The sequence below is a fragment of the Macaca nemestrina genome, chromosome 9, assembly GCF_043159975.1.
Source record: "Macaca nemestrina isolate mMacNem1 chromosome 9, mMacNem.hap1, whole genome shotgun sequence".
NCBI lineage: Eukaryota > Metazoa > Chordata > Mammalia > Primates > Cercopithecidae > Macaca > Macaca nemestrina.
This window is the reverse complement of record NC_092133.1, coordinates 62,653,831-62,670,373: the sequence shown is the minus strand read 5'-3', so window position 1 is coordinate 62,670,373 and position 16,543 is coordinate 62,653,831. Positions and strand designations below refer to the sequence as shown.

General features: G+C 35.4%; 1 protein-coding gene across 20 annotated transcripts in view; it reads left to right on the top strand.

The window, feature by feature from the left end:
• Positions 1-16,543, top strand: part of LOC105466141 (catenin alpha 3) — a 1,883,635-nt gene that overhangs the window by 1,284,811 nt on the left and 582,281 nt on the right. For all 20 annotated transcript variants that reach the window (XR_011607352.1, XR_011607354.1, XR_011607355.1 and 17 more), the window contains one exon: positions 6,836-6,992. Coding sequence is in view for 16 of the 20 variants with exons in the window: in XM_071068753.1 (XP_070924854.1) it covers positions 6,836-6,992 (157 nt within the window). In the remaining 4 variants the exon portion in view is untranslated. The remainder of the gene's footprint in view (positions 1-6,835; positions 6,993-16,543) is intronic.

Here is a 16,543-nt window from a genome sequence, read left to right as displayed (position 1 = left end):
TTCATGGGTTATAACATTTAATATTATTAAGATAATAATACTAACCAAAGCAATCTACCAGTTCAATGTAATCCCTATCAAAATACCAACAATGTATGTTGCACATATAGAAAAAAACACATTCTCAATTTCATATGGAATTTCAAGGGACTTTGAGTAGCCAAAATAATCTTGAAAAATAAGAACAAAGTTGGAAGCCTCACACTTCTTAATTTCAAAATTCATTACCAGCTGCAATAATCAAATAAGTGTGATACAGACATATAGATCAATGGAATAGAATAAATATCCCAGAAATAAACCCTTGCATTTATGGTCAAATGATTTTTGACAAGTCTACCCAGATAATTCTATGGGTAAAGGATAGTCTTCAACAATTGGTGCTGGGAAAACTTAAGTACATGGCAACGAATGAAATTTGCCCCTTACCTTGCACCATATACAAAAATTAACTCAAAATGAATCAAAGACTCAAATATAGTGGCTAAAAATATAAAACTCTTAGAAGAAAACACAGGGTGACACTTCATGACATCAGATTTGGCAATGTGCATAGGACACCAAAAGCACAAAAAATGAAAAAAAAATCAATTGAACTTCATTAAAATTCAAAACTTCTGTATATCAGAGGACATTAGCAAGAGAGGGAAGAGGCAACCCAAAGAGTGGGAGAAAATATTGACAAATCATATATATAATCAGAGATTAATAACCAGAATATGTAAAGGACTCCTAAAACTCAACAATAAAAAACAATTAAAAAATGGGCAAAAGACTTGAATAGACATTTTTCCAAAGAAGATAAACAGTTGGTCAATAAGCACATGAAAAGTTGTTCAGCATCACTAATCATTAGGGAAATGCAAACAGAACCTCAATGAGATGCCACTTCACACCTGTTAGGATGGTTAGGGTTAAAGGAAAAAAACAAAAGGGGAAATAAGTTTTGTCCAGGATATGAAAAAATAGGAACTCTTCGGCATTGCAGATAGGAATATAAAATGGTGCAACTATTGCTGAAAACAATGTGGCAATTTCATAACTTAAATTTAAAATTGTCAGGCTTTGCACAGTGTCTCATGCCTGGAATCCCAGCACTTTAGGAGGCTGAGACCAGTAGATCACCTGAGCTCGAGTTCTAGACCAGCCTGGGCAACATGGTGAAATCTTGTCTCTATCAAAAATGCAAAAAATATTAGCTGGGTGTGGTGGTGTGCGTTTGTGGTACCAGCTACTTGGGAGACTGAGGTGGGAGGATCGCTTGAGCCTGAGAGGTGGAAGTTGCTGTGAGCTGAGATCAAGCCACTACACTCCAGCTTGGGTGACAGAGTGAGACCCCATTTTTAAAAACATTGTCATATAATTTTTTAGCAATTCCACTTCTGGGCATATACCCCAAATAATTGAAAGCCAATACTTGGACAGTTATTTGTACAATAATGGTCACAACAGCATTATTCACACCAGCCAAAAGATGGAAACAACCCAGTGTCCACTGACAGATGACTGGGTGAGCAAGACATGGTATGTACATACAGTAGAATATTCTTTAATCTTCAAAAGTAATGAATTTCTGATGCATACTACAACTTGAGTAAACCTTGAAAAGATTATGTTAAGGGAAATAAGCCAGACACAAAAGGACAAATGTTGTATAATTCCACTTATATGAAGTATCTAGAATAGTCAACAGCAAGAAGTAGAAAGTATAATAGAGCTTACTAGGTACTAGAGGGAAGGAAGAATGGGAAGTTATTGTTTAATGAGTACTGAATTTCAGTTTGAGATGCTAAAAAGTTCTGGAGATGGATAGTTGCACAGCTATGTGAATGTACTTAATGCCACTGAATTTTATAAATGGTTAACTTAGCAAATTATATATATATATATATATATATATATATATATATATATATATATATTTTCTGTCTCTCTCTCTTTCACATGCACACACACACACACACACACATACACACACATTGGCTCTCTCTTTTGTTTTTCTTTACATCAGGCATTGTAATGTTTCCTTCAGTGATGCCTTTATGGTTTTAAGGGTCATCACTCACTCATAGCATCATAAATTAGTATAATATTGTTATAGAAGATTGTACAGTGTGGCAATTAAGAGCAGGAAGTCTAGGTCAAGTTGACAACTTCTCCTTAATAACTTGGTAACCTTATCTGAAAATGGAGATGACAACACCTACCTACCTCAATGCGATGTAAAAATTAAGTTAAAAAAATTAGGTGAATATGTAGAAAGTGCTTGGAACAGTGGTGCATGGTGCAAAGTATGGACTTAGTATTTTATTATTATAGTTATTTTATTAGTATTTCTGTGTTTTTGTAATCCAAAATAGGATACTCTCAAAAACAGTCAACTTCTTTTTTTTTTCTTTTCTCTGAGTATCATTTTATCTCTGTTGATGTTATTGACTCTCTTGATATATTTTCCCCATTCTCCTCTTGCCACCTACTGGCTTATTTTACTACACACTTTGCTTTTGCTTGTTTATTTTTGTCTTTCTACTTTTTCTCTCTTTTTTTTTTTTTTTTTGAGATAGAGTTTTGTTCTTGTTGCCCAGGCTGGAGTGCAATGATGCAATCTCAGCTCACCACAGCCTCCGCCTCCTGGGTTCAAGCAATTCTCCTGCCTCAGCCTCCCGAGTAGCTGGGATTACAGGCATGCACCACCATGCTCAGCTAATTTTGTATTTTCAGTAGAGAGGAGGTTTCTCCATGTTGGTCAGGCTGGTCTTGAACTCCTGACCTCAGGTGATCTGCTTGCCTCAGCCTCTCAAAGTGCTGAGATTACAGGCGTGAGCCACCACACCTGGCCTATTTTTTTTCTTTTTAAACATCATAGGTTCAGTCTATTTACAGTTTCTTCTTCCTTACACTTTGGCTCTAGTTTCCTTGTAGCCTTAGCTGCATTGGCCCCCTCTGGTTCTGATTTTATAAAATGGCTGCTCTTTACAGAAACTTTCAGCTTTGGTCTTGACTGCTAACTAATGATTTCTCCATAAATTCTAGTTCAAATTTTCAAGATTGATTAACACAACACAACTTTTTATATCAAACCTCATGACCTATCACCAGCCGGCCAAGAGATTAACTCTTCTTGAATTGGGTACCTGCCTATGACCTAAATAGTGTTGAAGAAAGAGAAAATAATACCAAACCTGCCCCCCTGTGGCTGTCCTCTCAGTGTGGACTGTGAGCAGAATAGTTTCTCTTAGGGACAGTTTATAACTATAGCAGTTATGGTAATTAACATATTTAGTATACCAAGAAGCAAAGATGAATAATACATAGTCCCTCCTATGATGGAGCTCATTACCCAGGAATAGACATGTGTATGAGCAATCATGCAATAGAATAGCTACTATTTATTTATATGGACAAAATATTTTTTAAACACAAAAGAGAAAACAATTCAGTTTGCTGGGTGTAGGGAATGGGACAGGCTTCACAGTATGTGGTGATCTTTCCATGGATGTGCTAAATATAAAAAATGTTTCCTAAGATGGAGTAGAGCAGAAAAAGGGATGGAACAAGGGCGTTAAGGTAGATTGAGCTGTAAAAACAGTCACAGAGGTACAACGATGAGTGGTGTGGTAAGGAAATGGAGCTGAAAACTGTGGCTGGAACAAAAACTAAAATGAGTAAGATTATTACAGCAGAGTGAACTGCACGTAAGGACCAACCTGTGGATGGGTTTAGACTGTGAATTACTGAAAAGAAATATGGTTTTCGTTTTTAGTCAACTAGGATTTTATCAAAGGTTATCACTTTGGCATTTGAGAAAGAAATGTGTTTGCACTGAGGAGAATGTCTCAGAGCAAATAGAGACTGGAAGTAGAAAAGTATAAGGCTACTAGAACGGCCCAGTTAAGATATAATAAGGCCTGAACTTAAAAGAAACTGTTTCAAAGGTGAACTGACAGACTAAAAATTATCAGGGTCAAGTGACTGACATGTAAACATTTCAACCATGATTTAAAGAAACAAAATGCCTCAGAAAGCAACATAATTCATTTTTTAAAAAGCTTTAGTTCTACATGAAGAAGATTTAAGAATGGTTATTTTATTTTCTCTAGATATATGGCTAAAATTCTAGTAGTGTGACATTGGGATGAATATTTTTCTGCCTTAAAGAGGGTTAGAAGAAGAATTCTGAATTGTGTCTTCTTTTAGATTTAAGCTAAATATCAGAAGAGTCAAGTAGGATAAAGCTTCCTCATAGTGTGCAGTGTTGAATCAGATAAATTGGATCAGCAGCAGAACTGAAAATATTCTTATAAAATATAGCCTGTCTTATATTCATAACTTCATATCTCCACTGAGGGTTTTACACCAGTACTTTAAAAGTATACTTTGCTGTGAAGGCATAATTTCAGTACAACCACATGTGTACATAGTTGTCCAATTGCAAGAACAATGAAACACCAGGGACCAGAGCCATTGCAGTATACACAAAGGTACATTGTAAGTTAATAGGTTAATAAAACTCTAAAACTGAAGTCAAGGCATACTGCACAGTAGTTATTTCTAAAGTTAGTGTGTTTCCTTAAAATTTAATATGTTCCCCTTTTATAGAAAAGAAATAAAAAGGGGGATTTAAATATATTATTCTCAGGCAACTAATTTTTTCCATATTCTACCTCCAATAATGTGGTGACAGGAAGTGACTTAAGGTGACATCTTTAGGATATTCAGTAGGAAAAGCTTCTTTTTATTGTTATCATTGTATGAGAGGTCTTCAAAACGTTTATTGAAAATGTGTTTTATGAAAAAGTTATGCATAGAATTCAACATTTTTGCACCAAAATAAACTTGTTCTAGCTTGTGATAATGTGTGTGGACAGGATCTAGTTTGACGGATCGAAAATAAGAGACATCATTTTGAAAACAGCTCTATATTAGTCTGTTCTAATGCTGCTAATAAAGACAGAACTGAGACTGGGTAATTTATAAAGGAAAGAGGTTTAATTGACTCAGAGTTCCACAGGAAACTCACAATCATGGCAGAAGGGGATGCAAACATGTCCTTCTATACATGGTGGCAGGAAGGAGAAGTTCTGAGCAAAAGGGGAAAACCCCCTTATGAAACTATCAGATCTCGTGAGAACTCAACTGACTATCATGAGAAAAGCATGAAGGTAACTGCCCTTATGATTCAAGTACCTCCCACCAGGTCCCTCCCATGACATATGGGAATTATGAGAGTTACAATTCAAGATGAGATTTGAGTGGAGACACAGCCAAACTATATCAAACCCCTATGAAAGGCAACATAAACTCTGCTGAAATTGAAGAAGAAACATCATATTTATGGCAAAGTTTGAGTGGAAGATTGATGCAATCATTGATGCTTTACAAAATATTCTTGGAGACAATGCCCCAAATTAATCATCAGTTTACAAACCGGTAACTCATTTTAATAAGAGGTGAGATGATGTTGAAGATGAAGCTCACAGAAGCAGCCCATCCACATCCATTTGTGATTTTAAATAATTTCTATTATTCATGCCCTAATTGAAAGGAACCAGTGATTAACAGCACAAGCAATAGCCAACACCATAAACATCCTAATTACTTCAGCTTACACAATTCTGACTAAAAAATTAAAGTTGAACAAACATTCCACTCAATGAGTATCCAAACCATTGTGCCCAGATCAGCTGCAGACAACAGCAGAGCTTTCGATGGAATTTTTAAATCAGTGGGATCAAGATCCTGAATTACTTCTTTAAAGAATTGTAACAGGAGATGAAACACGGCTTTACAAGTACAATTCTGAAGACATCATAATCAAAGCAATAGCTAGTGAGAGATGGACGTGATCCAGTCAAAGCAAAAACAGACCAGTCAAGAACAAGGGTTATGGCAACAGTTTTTTGATATGCTACAGGCATTTTGCTTAATGACTTCCTGGAGGGCCAAAGAATGATAACATCTGCTTACTATGAGAGTGGTTTGAGAAAATTAGCCGAAACTTTAACAGAAATATGCCCAAGAATGTGTCACCAGAATGTCCTTCTTCACCATTACAGTGCTTCTGCTCATTTATCTCCTGAAACAAGGGCAATATTTCAGGAATATCCATGGGAAATCACTGGGTTCAACTTACAGTACTAATTTGTTCTTGCTGATTTCTTTTTGTTTACTAATTTGAAAAAAAAAATCTGTTAAACGCATCCATTTCTCACCAGTTAATAATGTAAAAAAGACTGGATTGACATGTTTAAATTCCCAGAATCATCAGTTCTTTAAGGATAGATTAAATGCCTGATATCATAACTTAGAAAAGTGTCTTGAACTCGATGGAGCTTATGGTGACAAAGTTTATATTTAAAAAACTCACTCTGCAATGATAGAGTAGGAAAAATTTAAAAGTAAAAATTATTTATACCTATATAATTTATATTAATAAATATAAAACATTTTATACTTTTCAATATAAACTGTATATATGTGGAGACATTTTACTGTTTTTCCTATTGTCGAGGATGAATGTCATTAAGTATTTAATTTAAATAATGTAATTTTAATACACTTAATGTATTTAAAGAAATCACTGAGTAAACATTCTACATCTTTACAGATTTTTTAAATTCCATTTTTTATGTTTAATACAAATGAATATAATTTAATTAATTTTATTTTATTTCTTTAATATTTTTTATTTATTTTATATATTTAAGAATTATAAGTGCAGATTTCTTACATGCATATATTGCATAGTGGTGAAGTGTGGGCTTTTAGTGTACCCATCACCCAAACAGTGAACATTGTAACCAATAGGTAATTTTTTCAATCCTTATCTTTATAGATTATTAATGCTGCACTTGCTTTGGCTGCAAGACCCAAAAGTCAAGTGGTCAAAAACACCATGGAAATGTACAAGCGTACATGGGAGAATCATATACATGTCCTCACTGAAGCCGTAGATGACATTACAAGCATTGATGACTTCCTTGCTGTATCTGGTATGTCTTTATTCTTTTAATTTGTTTATTTTTTCTTGTCAGCTTTATAAAATAGAATAATACTGGGCCAGGCATGGTGGCTCACGCCTGAAATGCCAACACTTTGGGAAGTCAAGGCAGGTGGATTACTTGAGGTCAGGAGTTCGAGACCAGCCTGGCCAAGATGGTAAAACCCCAGCTCTACTAAAAATATGAAAATTAGTTGGGCGTCTTAGCTAATGTCTGTGATCCCAGCTACTCAGGAGGCTGAGGCAGGACAATTGCTTGAGCCCAGGAGGCAGAGGTTGCAGTGAGCTGAGATCATGCCACCACACTCCAGCCTGGGCAACAGAGCTGGACTCTATCTCAAAAAAAAAAAAAAAAAAAAAAAAAAAAAAGAATAATACTGAATAAAATTAATTTTATTTAATACAGTAAACATTTAATTGATTGTATTTCTGGATGCAATATGTTGCCATGTATTAGCAGCAGTTGTGTCATCCATGGTCTACTCTGGGATTACAAGCCTCATCTCTTGTAATGCTTTTAAATTTAACAATTTACACTGAGTCTATAAAAGAATCTCCTATTCATGGCCAAAACATATTAGACAATAATATCTAGAAGTCTTAGGTTTTTCCTAGCTTTTCAAATAAATCCACATTTTCTCCCTCTAATACATTTATATATCTTGATTTCCCTGTGCTTCTTTTCCAACCAAATTTTTCTCCCCTCAGGGAAAAAAATATATTAATGGGAAAACATCGATTTGAAATGTGTGAACTGCAAAATCTGAGACAGATCTCAGTCAATTTGGGAAGTTTATTTTGCCAAAGTTTGGGATGTGCACCCATGACACAGCCTCAGAAGTTCCTGATGACATGTGCTCAAGGTGGTCAGAGCACAGCTTAGTTTTATACATTTTAGGGAGACACGAGACATCAATCAACATATGTAAGATAAACAATGGTTCAGTCTAGAAAGGTGGAACAAATTGAAGCAAAAGTGGGACAAGTAGAAATGGGAAGGGGGCTTCCAGGTCACAGGTAGATAAGAGATAAATGGTTGCAATCTTTTGAGTTTCTGATTAACTTTTCCAAAGGAGGCGATCAGATATGCATTTATCTCACTGAGCAGAGAGATGACTTTGAATAGAATGGGAGGCAGGTTTCTCCTAAGCAGTTCCCAGCTTGACTTTCCCCTTTGGCTTAGTCATTTTGGGGCCCCAAGATTTATTTTCCTTTCACAGATGCAATATGATAATTCAACAACCGTTATATGTATTTGACAGTGCTAATCTAAATAATTAAACAAACAAGTCTAAATATCTAACTTCAATAGACAGCTTGAGATTCCATGTGAAGCCCAGATTATTATCTCATCACAAATTAGAATAATATCCCACAGGATTGTGAAGATACTCTTATAAATCAATATCCTCAGAAGCATAATTCAAGTTTTGTTTGTGTGGTAAGAACAAAGAACTAAACACATTTTAGTCTTTTTTATTCTCTCAAAAAGTAATCCTCTCTATAAAATAAATTACATTTTTTTCCTTTTTTGTGAGAGAAGGATTTTCTTGGAATGTGATAATATTCTTTCTTATAAAATGCAAATTCTCATGAATATCCAACTTCATTTTTTAAAGTTACCTGATTTAGTCCAGTCTAACCTATTGACTTCATTACTTTCATGTATGTATAGCATTCTCATAATGAAAAATTGTTCCAAAAACCAACTATATTTTCATGATACATTAATGAAAATTGAATATATGCTAATTATATATTTTAAAATTACTTTATTTTTATAGAATCAAAATCTTTGAAAATATAGAAAATGTATGGGAAAAAAATTAATGGCCTTTGATTCCACTACTCAGGAATAATAACCACTGCTAACTGATTTTTTTTCTGTTCACCATTTTTCTAATATATATTTATATTTTCAAATGTGTATCATGCATATATATATATATTTATGTTACTTGCATTTTTACACATATTTGGCTGCATATTTCTGCATGATTGTATATTATTCAAGAACTTATTCACTTTTGTATTCTTTTGTTAATATTTAGATAAATAGTAATTTTAATTATTATAAACAATATTAAGCATATTTTTGTCTATTTGCTATCTCCTTCTTAAAGACTTTGCAAAGTAAATTCAATCTACACCTTATATTGGAAAAGCCTTTTGTAATTTGATTGTTAAATAGTAGTTTCTGCCTTTTGGTTAAAAGGCAAAGGAACCTACTCACATTCATCAATGTAAAGATAGTTTAATATTTTAATACTGACAGCACATAGGGAGAATCCTCTGGACATGCAAGAAGGGGAACCGGAACCATAATTTACTAATCTTTGCATGATTAGAACCTGGGGAGGCCTGGGATTCAGGGATATTGTAGGTCCTTTAAGCAGGAATTAATAGTTTTTCCCTTTAGTGCTAGATTAACCTGATATACCAATATTTTGGATCTACTTCTTTTCATGGACAACTTAAGCAGTTCAAAACATAAAGAAGAAACAGAAAACTCATGTAAAAGTTACTTAAATAACAAAAACCCTTCATTGTCACATAGCTAGATGTTTGATATAGTTGGCTCTAGGGTTACTGGCCCTAGCATACAGACGACTTGGGTAGGAGCAGTTAAGCTATGTGGAGAGGGATATTTTAATGGCTAACATTATTTAGAATTGTCTGTACAGGAGGATAATAAAAAGTGAACTGATGGTTAATATGTTTAATTATTGTTTTTAAATTCTGTACAGAAAATGCACATTATTTTCTATGCCCAGGGTGGACTGCTCATAATTTTCTACATTTTGGATGCCCTGGTTGGTAGTAGTTCTGTTACAGGAAAGGGGTCCCATTCTAGACCCCAAGAGAGGGTTCTTAGATCTTGTGCAAGTAAAAATTTGGGGCAAGTCCGCAATGCAAAGTGAAAGCAAGTTTATCAAGAAAGTAAAGGAATGAAAGAATGGGTACTCCATTAGCAGAGCATCCCCGAGAACTGCTGGTTTACCATTTTTATGGTTATTTCTTGATGATATACTAAACAGGGGGTGGATTAGTCATGCATTCCCCCTTGAGACCATATAGGGTAACTTCCTGATGTTGCCATGGCATTTGTAAATTGTCATGGGGCTGATGGCAGTGTATAGTGAGGATGACCAGAGGTCACTCTTGTGGCCATCTTGGTTTTGGTAGGATTTAGCCAGCTTCTTTATTGCAACCTGTTTTATCAGTAAGGTCTTTATGACCGATATCTTGTGCCAACCTCTTATCTCATCCTTTGACTTAGAATGCCTTAGCTGTCTGGGATGCAGCCCAGTAGGTTTCAACCTCATTTTACCAAGCTCCTATTCAAGATGGAGTTGTTCTGGTTCACATGCCTCTGACAGTTCAAGGTTATTATTATTATTATTATTATTATTTTGAGAAGGAGCCTCACTCTGTCACCCAGGCTGGAGTGCAGTGGTGCAATCTCAGCTCACTGCAACCTCCACCTCCCAGATTCAAGCAATTCTCCTGCCTCACCCTCCCAAGTAGTTGGGATTACAGGCATGTGCCACCACGCCCAGCTAATTTTTTTGTATTTTTAGTAAAGACGGGGTTTCACCATACTGGCTAGGCTGGTCTCAAACTCCTGACCTTGTGATCCACCCGCCTCGACCTCCCAAAGTGCTTAGATTACAGGCGTGAGCCACCGCGCCCGGCCCAGTTCAAGGTTATTAATGTGTAAGCATCTCTGGATTCTGTTGATGTTCCCTCATGGTTGCATCTTAAAGCATTGCATCTCCAAGCATTACACAACACCATTTAAAACAGAAAAAGAAACTGGCTTGCAGCTTTAACTTTCGAGAAAAAAGTCTTTTCCAGATGATTTTCATCAGTTTCTCTTCCTTGTCATAGGTCAAAACTTGGTTCCTCTCCCAATCTTGAGCCAATCACTGGCAAAAGAAAATTAGATTTCCAAGATGAGTTTAGAGAGTGCTGATAAGTGATTAACAACTGAGTAGAAGCCAGAGGCAGTGGTAGTCCTAATTTGTAGCATTTGTTTATTTCTGTGGCATAAATACTCCCACCTTTGCAGGTTTTAAGCTACCAGTGTGATGTCACTAAACTGAGTTGGTACAAAATGCATAGAATCGGCTCTTGTGAGCTGGTATAAACAGTTTCTAATTGAACACTAGGCTTAGACCAGCCACGGTTTAACCTTTATTCTAGTCACTTACTACACAAAGAAAATCAGAGATTTGTTAGTAAAAAAAATAAATAAATAAAAAAAATAAAAAGAGAAATGGCCATGAAACAGACAACCAGACATGTTTGACTGAAATAGTGAGTGGTTTCCACTACTCTCTCAAGTTTCTGTGCCTTCATAAACTTACCTTATATTAGTTTAGCCATGATTCTTTACCAGTGATCTTTTTGTAACATTATAATTTTTCAACATCTGCTCCTACAGATTATGGCATCTTCTCTCAAAATTTTCCCAGTCGAACAAAAGAGAAAGAATCTAGCTGGTCCTCTGGATCTTTCTAGTACCAGCCTAGATGCTCTAGGTCCAAAATAAGACCAATGAATAGATGGATTACTTTTTTTTTTTTTTTTTCAGATGGCTAATCATAGTTCGAATAGCTGTGATGAGAATTGCCACAATCTTGCATCTTCTGTGGGTGGGGGCAGATTTTCTTAGAAAAGTTACAGATGTGTTTAATAGCAAACTACCTGATACTTGTGTAGAATGATTGATATGGCTTGGCTATGTCCCCACCCAAATCTCATCTTGAATTATGGTTCCTATAATTCCCACATGTTGTGGGAGGCACCAGGTAGAGATAATTGAATCACAGGGGTGGTTTCCCCCATCCTGTTTTTGTGATAGTGAGTTAGTTCTCATGAGATCTGATGGTTTTATAAAGGCTTCTTCCTTCACTGGGCTCTCATTCTCCTTCCTGCCATGATGTGAAAAACGATGTGTTTGCTTCCCTTTCCACTATGATTGTAAGTTTCCTGAGGCCTTCCTAGCCAAGTGGAATTGTAAGTCAATTAAACCTCTGTTCTTTATAAATTACCCAGTCTTTGGCAGTTCTTTAGAGTAGCATGAGAATGGACTAATACAATGACCTTTTAGAGTGATATGTTGTGGTTTGTATTCAGAGACTTCTGATTCATCTTTTGTCAGGTAGATCAATTGTCATGTTAGTTCTTAAGGTATCTGTGTTGTGAATTACTTAGAGAAAATTTTACTTTCAAAATTTTTATAAGCATTTAGCCACTCATGGGCTTTCTTTCAGGAGTCAATGCTAATATTATATATATATACACACACACACACATATGTATGTGTGTGTGTGTGTATATATATGTGTGTCTGTGTGTGTGTGTATATATATATAGAGAGAGAGACTATTTTCTAGATAGATAGATAGATAGATAGATAGATAGATAGATAGATAGATGGAAAAATGGTCCAAAACAGATTTCCATTTTCTTCTGAATCATTTGTAAAAACTTGGGAATTCTCAGAATATCAGCTCTCTACATTAAAATATAAATAAAAATATAAATTTAAAATCAGTAGTAAAGGACTCTTAGACTTTAAACTATTTTTTTTTTGTTATTAGCACAGAGGAAGATCACATGTGATAAAATATTTGCTTATAATGTTTTAATATGATTCAGTGGTCCACTATTGACTAAAGATTCTTGAAATGAGGGTATCTCTAATGACAGATGTCTTCTGTTTATCCATTGCAGTTATAGATTTAAAACTGAAAGGTTATCAATGATCATTTAAAGATTATTCATACCATCAACAAATGTCTCATGATAAACGTATATCTTCAGAGGTTAGTTTGCATAAATTGACTCATGGTGAGTTATAAACTTTGATAGAAGGGATGAATGATTTGGACCATAAGAACTGTTCAACAATTACTAAGAACTGATTAAATATGAAGGTTTGTAAAAATACAACCTTTCTTTTATTCCTTAGTTTATTTAATATTTCATAATTATGAGTGCTGACTCCTATGAAAGGTAGTGGAGATTGAACAATGAGTAAAATGTAGTGGAAGAGATTACTTGCAAAAGAACTGTGACAGTGGAGATCAAACGAGGATTGGTGGAAGTGATTGACAATGGTCTTTGAATTTTTTGAAAAATAGATTGGCCACTTCTATATTAGCATTAGCAATGTTATTCCCTTATTGTGTAGTGTTCTGATTATAATATCATATTGATCTTTAGTGAATTGTAGTATTGAAGGATAGTTGAAGATGTGCTTTATTCTGTATTTAAAATTTTTCTTAAATATGTTCACTTTTTCTCCATATTCACTGCTACTATGCCAGTTTGAATAACTTTCGCCTAAGTTGCTGTAGAATCTTAATAGGACCTCTTACTTCCACGGTTTTGCCTGAAGTCTCTTAATAGGTATTTGCTGAATGAATAAAAGTATTTATTCCCATTTTAAATTCTGTGTCAACATTAATTTTTCAGATTTATGTCTTCTTAATTCCTTTAATGTGTTTAGGCCCAGGATTAATATTTTTAAAAATCTTCAAATTATGAAAAAATAACTTTCAGCATTAATCATCACAATGTTCTTTGACCTTGGTTTAGTAACACAAAGGTAACTGTCAATGCCATGAAAAATGCACTAAGAAGCATCACCACCAGACTACATTCTGCCCCAGGGCCTAATTACTGCTGCATCTCCACATCACAGGTGTACAGCCTACATCCCCCAACACCCTCCCAGAAGGTTGCAGTGTTACATTACCAGCTGAACCCAGTGGTGCCACAGGGTCCTTGTTACCTGAGCCCACACAGAGACCTAAATCCCAGGGAACAGGCAGTCCTGCACATCAGGGAGGCTTTCCCCGGAACATAGGAATCCAAAGCACATGCTTCCAAGAGCCTGAGAGCCACCTTCCCTGGTGACAGTGACCTTGTTCCCTGCAGCAATTGGGCCATCATGTGCCTGCACACACTGCCCAGGGGCCTGAGGACCAGCTTGCTTATGACCCACTGCCATGAATACTGATTCCCACATCTGCCACTTAGGGCTTAAGGACTGCCCTGTCTGGGATGTGCCACCGTCACAACCCAGCAAACTTGCCCCACCAACAACAGGGCCACTATGAACCTTTGTGTACTACCCAGGATCCTGAGAACTGGTCCATGCAACGCATACCACCAGAGGTGCCTGTGCACTCCCTAGGGATCCAAGGACTGGCCTGCCTGGAGGCCCCATCTCCAACAAAGTCACACCACAGCTTTTGGGAACAACCAGAGCGTAAGACACTGTGAAGCCATAGATACTACAATTAGGTAAAAAGAAAAAAAAAAAAAAAAGAATAAAAATGAAAAAAGTCTACATGGCATTTGGAATGTAACTATGCAAACAAATATTCTATTCATATTTTAGAAATTTCAGAAGGAAAATAAATGAGAAAATGAATAGGCCACTTATTTAATGAAACAATAGCTGAAAAGTTTCCAACTCTTGGGAGACAATCATCTAAATATAGGGAGCTCAAATGTTCCCAAATCAATTAAATCCAAAAAGGTTATCTCTGAGGCACCTGATAGCCAAATTGTCAAAGCAAAGATAAAAGTGTAATTATAAAAACACTAAAAGAAAGCATCATGTCACATATGAGGGTATCTTTATCCGACTAACAGCATATTTCTCAGCAGAAAACTTACAAGCCAGGAGAGGCTAGCATGATATATTCAGATTGTTGGAATAAAAAAAAAAAAAGCCTTTCAACTAAGAATACAATAAACCATAAAGCTATTCTTTAGAAAGGAAGGAGACATAAAATTTTTCCCAGACATACAAAGACTGAGAGAATTAATCGCCACTAAACCGAACCTACAAGAAATGCTTAAAGGACTCTAACCTCTGAAAGTGAAAGGATGTTGTATATCAATTAAGCAAAAGCAGATACATATCCATATCATTGGTAGATGTTACCTACCACATAAGGAAAACATGAAAGCATACAACTCACTGGTAAAGCACATACACAAATGAGAAAAAGAAAGGAATAAAATTTTATCACTACAGGAAACCACCAAACTACAAAAATAATAAAAGAAGTAAGGAACTAAGGCTATACAAAGCAATTACAAAACAACTAACAAAATGACAAGAGTAAGTCCTCATATATCAATAACAACCTTAAATGTAAACAGTTTAAATTCCCTAATTAAAATATATAAACTGGCTGAATTAAAAAACTGAGACCCAACTATTTGCTGCTTATGAAACTCGCTCTTCATTTAAAAACACACATAGACTATAACAGAACGGATTAAACAAGATAGTCTATGCAAATGGAAACAAAAAATGTGCAAAGGTAGCAATGCTTATATCAGACAAAATAGACTTTTATTAAAAATAAAAAGATAAAAAAAGACAGAGGTCATTATATAGTGATTAAAAATCAATTCAGCAAGAGGAAATAACAATTGTTAATATATATCCACCCAACACCAGAACACTCAGATATTTAGGGCAAATATTATTAACATTAAAGAGAGAGATAGAGACACCAGTGTAATAATAGTTGGGAACTTTAACACCTCACCGTCTTCACCCTCAGCATTGCACAGCTAATCTAGACAGAAAGTCAACAAAGAAACATTGTACTTAAGCTTCATTTTATACCAAATGAACCTAATAGACATTTACAGAACATTTTTTCCAACGGCTACAAAATGCACATTCTTCTCATCAGCACATGGAAAATTCTCTAGGATAGACCCAATTTTAGGCCCAAAACAACTCTAAATAATTTTTTCAAAAATGCAATTATACCGTGTATTCTCAGATTTCGGTGGAATATAATTAGAAATCAGTAACAATAGGAACATTGGAAACTGTAAAAATACATAAAAATTAAACAACACCCAGCACTTTGGGAGGTCGAGGCGGGCGGATCACAAGGTCAGGAGATCGAGACCATCTTGGCTAACATGGTGAAACCCCATCTCTACTAAAAATTCAAAAAATTAGCCAGGTGTGGTGGCGGGCGCCCGTAGTCCCAGCTACTGGAGAGGCTGAGGCAGGAGAATGGTGTGAACCCGGGAGGCAGAGCTTGCAGTGAGCCGAGATCGCTCCACTGCGCTCCAGCCTGGGCGACAGAGCAAGACTCCGTCTCAAAAAAAAAAAAAAAAAAAAAAAATTCTCCTGAATGACAAATGAGTTCATGAAGAAATTAAGAAGGAAATTTTAAATACTTCTTGAAAGAAATGAAAACAGAAACACGATATACCAAAAACCTATGGAACACAGAAGAATTAGTACAAGAAACAAGTTTAAAGCAATAAATACCTATATCAAAAAACAGATTTCAAATAACCTAGTGATACACCTTAAAAAGGTAGAAAAGCAAGAGCACACCAAACCCAAAGTTCATGGAGGAAAATAAATAATAAAATCAGTATACAATCAAACAAATTAGAGGCAAAAAAAGCAAACAAAAGATTCGTGAAAAAAGTTGGTTTTTGGAAAAGTAAATCAAATCAACAAACTATTACATAAAG